At 33.7% G+C, this 2,806-nt stretch overlaps 1 protein-coding gene across 1 annotated transcript in view; it reads right to left on the minus strand.

Annotated features, from left to right (window-relative positions):
- The window catches only part of LOC106868744 (gliomedin-like), a 157,725-nt gene that overhangs the window by 108,800 nt on the left and 46,119 nt on the right, over positions 1 to 2,806 (minus strand). The window contains exon 4 of the mRNA XM_052973442.1: positions 1,606 to 1,677. Within this exon, the coding sequence (XP_052829402.1) occupies positions 1,606 to 1,677 (72 nt within the window). The remainder of the gene's footprint in view (positions 1 to 1,605; positions 1,678 to 2,806) is intronic.

The following is a 2,806-nucleotide window of genomic DNA, read 5'->3' on the forward strand; positions in this document are numbered from 1 at the left end:
TGTGTATGTGTGTACAAGAGTGCTTCCATATTCATTGACATCCAATTTAGAATGAAAATTGCTTATAAAATCATAAACAAACACAATCCATTCATAAACCACGAAACAAAAAGGAAAAGAGAATATTCTTTTATACACACAGTCGATGTAGAAATAGAGAACAACGATATTCCATGATCATGAAAAGTCATATCACACAATCAGACACAGGTTATGACGAAACTATAAGTTATAAACATTCTACAGATTGAACGAAATTGATATATAAATAGAAATATTTAAACAAAGAAGGGAGAAAAAGAATATACTTGTAAAATATACATGATTGACTATAATATTGGAAGGTAGAGTTTATGTGACATGCGTAATATTGACATTCACACAGTAACACAAAACACACATAAAAAATAAACATATACATACAAACATACACACATATATACAATCATGCATACATACATATCTATGTAAAAATATTTGTGTTTATGTCAATTTGTAATGAAACAACATGACATTAAGAATTATTCGACACTGTTTTTTGTAGAGCATGTAAATATTATAGGTTTGTAAGAAGATGGCTGACAGTGACTTCGAAGGCTAAGAGGCCGATATTTTGAAGTCAATGTCAACCCTCTGATCGTAAAAGTATAATTCGTAGACCCATACAAACTCACATATACATACGTATATAATTACACGTGTGTGTTTGTGTGTATGTGTGTGTGTAGATATATATATATATGTGTGTGTGCGTGTGTGTGTGTGTGTGTGTGTGTGACACACACCATCCGACTAGAGAATCGGATCACTGCTCTCTGTTCTTCTTTGGTGCACATTGCAGGTGAAGCAGTCATGCTCACACTCTAAAGCCAGAAAGAAACATGGCGTGATCAGGTTCAAACTTCGATCACGTGATCACAATAGTACTAACTATAAACTTGCACGCGCAGAAGGCAGTGTAACAAAAATAAATAGATGTTATGAAGAAAATGCGGTTAATTTCTGACTTGCCCTCGTATATATATATATATATATATATATATATATATATATATATATATATTTACAATTTGAAATGGGAGAAGGACAGATAGGGTGAATGAGGAAGAGAGTATAGGATGTAATATATACTCGAAGAGAGTTAGGGGTTGAGGATTCATCTCAGTAAGGGATAGTATCTATCCAAGATACTGCTGGGAGGGTACCCAATTATTGTTACGCTAGTGTTATACCAAGTGCAATAAGTGGGTGCGGGCAAAAGGGGGTTATTTACCCTACATTTATATAGCAATGAAAAAATGGAGGAGAATATGCAGTATCCATCGACTTGCAGACAATGTATTCCGTTGATTAATTTGTTTATTTTATAACTAAATTGACAAAAACCACAATATACAGATACTTATGACATTCCATGTCATATTCACAATTAAGGTTACAAATATAAAGGACATTTACCAATTGGAGAAGGGAAAAAAATTGATAGATATGTGTGTGTATTTTTAAAAGGAGAGACGGGCAGATAGAGTGAATGAGGGAGGGAGAGGGAGAGTATATCAGGTAAAGAAAATACAGAGAGAAAAGGAGAGAATAAAAAAACAGTACCTTTATCGCCTTTGTAGCCAGTAAAACCAATAAGACCTCTGGTCCCTTTGTCTCCTCGGTCTCCTTTCTGACCTGAGAATAGCATTGCATGCATAGAAGAGATGTATTAGTATTGTGTTAGTAAGAGAGAAAGAGAGCGGTAGAAAGAGAGCGCAATGAAATATTAATTAAGCATTAGTTAACTATAAAGTGTTAATACATTGGATTAGATTAACCTATACATGCACAAAGAGATACACTTAATTTATACTGTGAGGAAGGACTATTTAGCGAAGACAGGCAAAAAGGGAAAAGGGGAAAAAATAGCGACCCTGTGTCGTTAAGTTATTGGTCTTTTTTTTTTTTGTCTCTTCTCTTTAATGTAATGCATCAGAGACGGACGTTGCGTTCATTGTAGTGTGTTGTAATTTTAGTCATTTATAACGAAAAGCGGGTTCAGCTTTATCCATATGATTCCAACGCTTTATGACAAGCCTAAGGATAAACTAAATGTAATATATAGTAAATCCTTAGTCTGATTTCTTACTAAAATTTCCAGAGAACATCGCGTACAGCAAACCATCAGCATAATGCGATATAAATGAAAAACTTTCGTAATACACAGACAAAACAGAAACATAGTGTGGGGCAGAAAAATCACCCGTATGTACTTTTGTCAACCTGTAAAATACCGAACGGATTTTTGTCGCACCATGTCGATGTAGATACTTACAACAACACCTCTGCAGAATTTAGGGGTCTCAGTTAGAAGTTATAGACTAACAAGTAAGATTGCATGTACCTCATTGTATTGAGCTTGGGGGGGAAACCGAAATGTAAGAGTCGACTTCGCAAAATGAAAGACAGTGTAGAGACCGGAGAATTGAAAGCCTAAGTAGACTCCCTCGGATATATATAAAGCATAATAAAGCTTACAGAAATGTAAACCTAAGCGGGGATACGAACTCAATTTTTAAAAAAATGCCCAAACAAATATTGCAAGACATTTTGCTCTTCGAGCCATATTAGTAAGATCCGAAAATAACATTAAAAGACCTTCGAGAACAGCCATCATTATTCACTACAAGATGTATATAACATAACGACGTTAAATTCTTAAAACACGATAGCTATATATACACTCTCTCTCTCTCTCTCCCTATATATATATATATATATATATATATATATATATATATATATATATATATATATATATATA

This window comes from Octopus bimaculoides, chromosome 15, assembly GCF_001194135.2.
Source record: "Octopus bimaculoides isolate UCB-OBI-ISO-001 chromosome 15, ASM119413v2, whole genome shotgun sequence".
NCBI classification, from domain to species: Eukaryota; Metazoa; Mollusca; class Cephalopoda; order Octopoda; family Octopodidae; genus Octopus; species Octopus bimaculoides.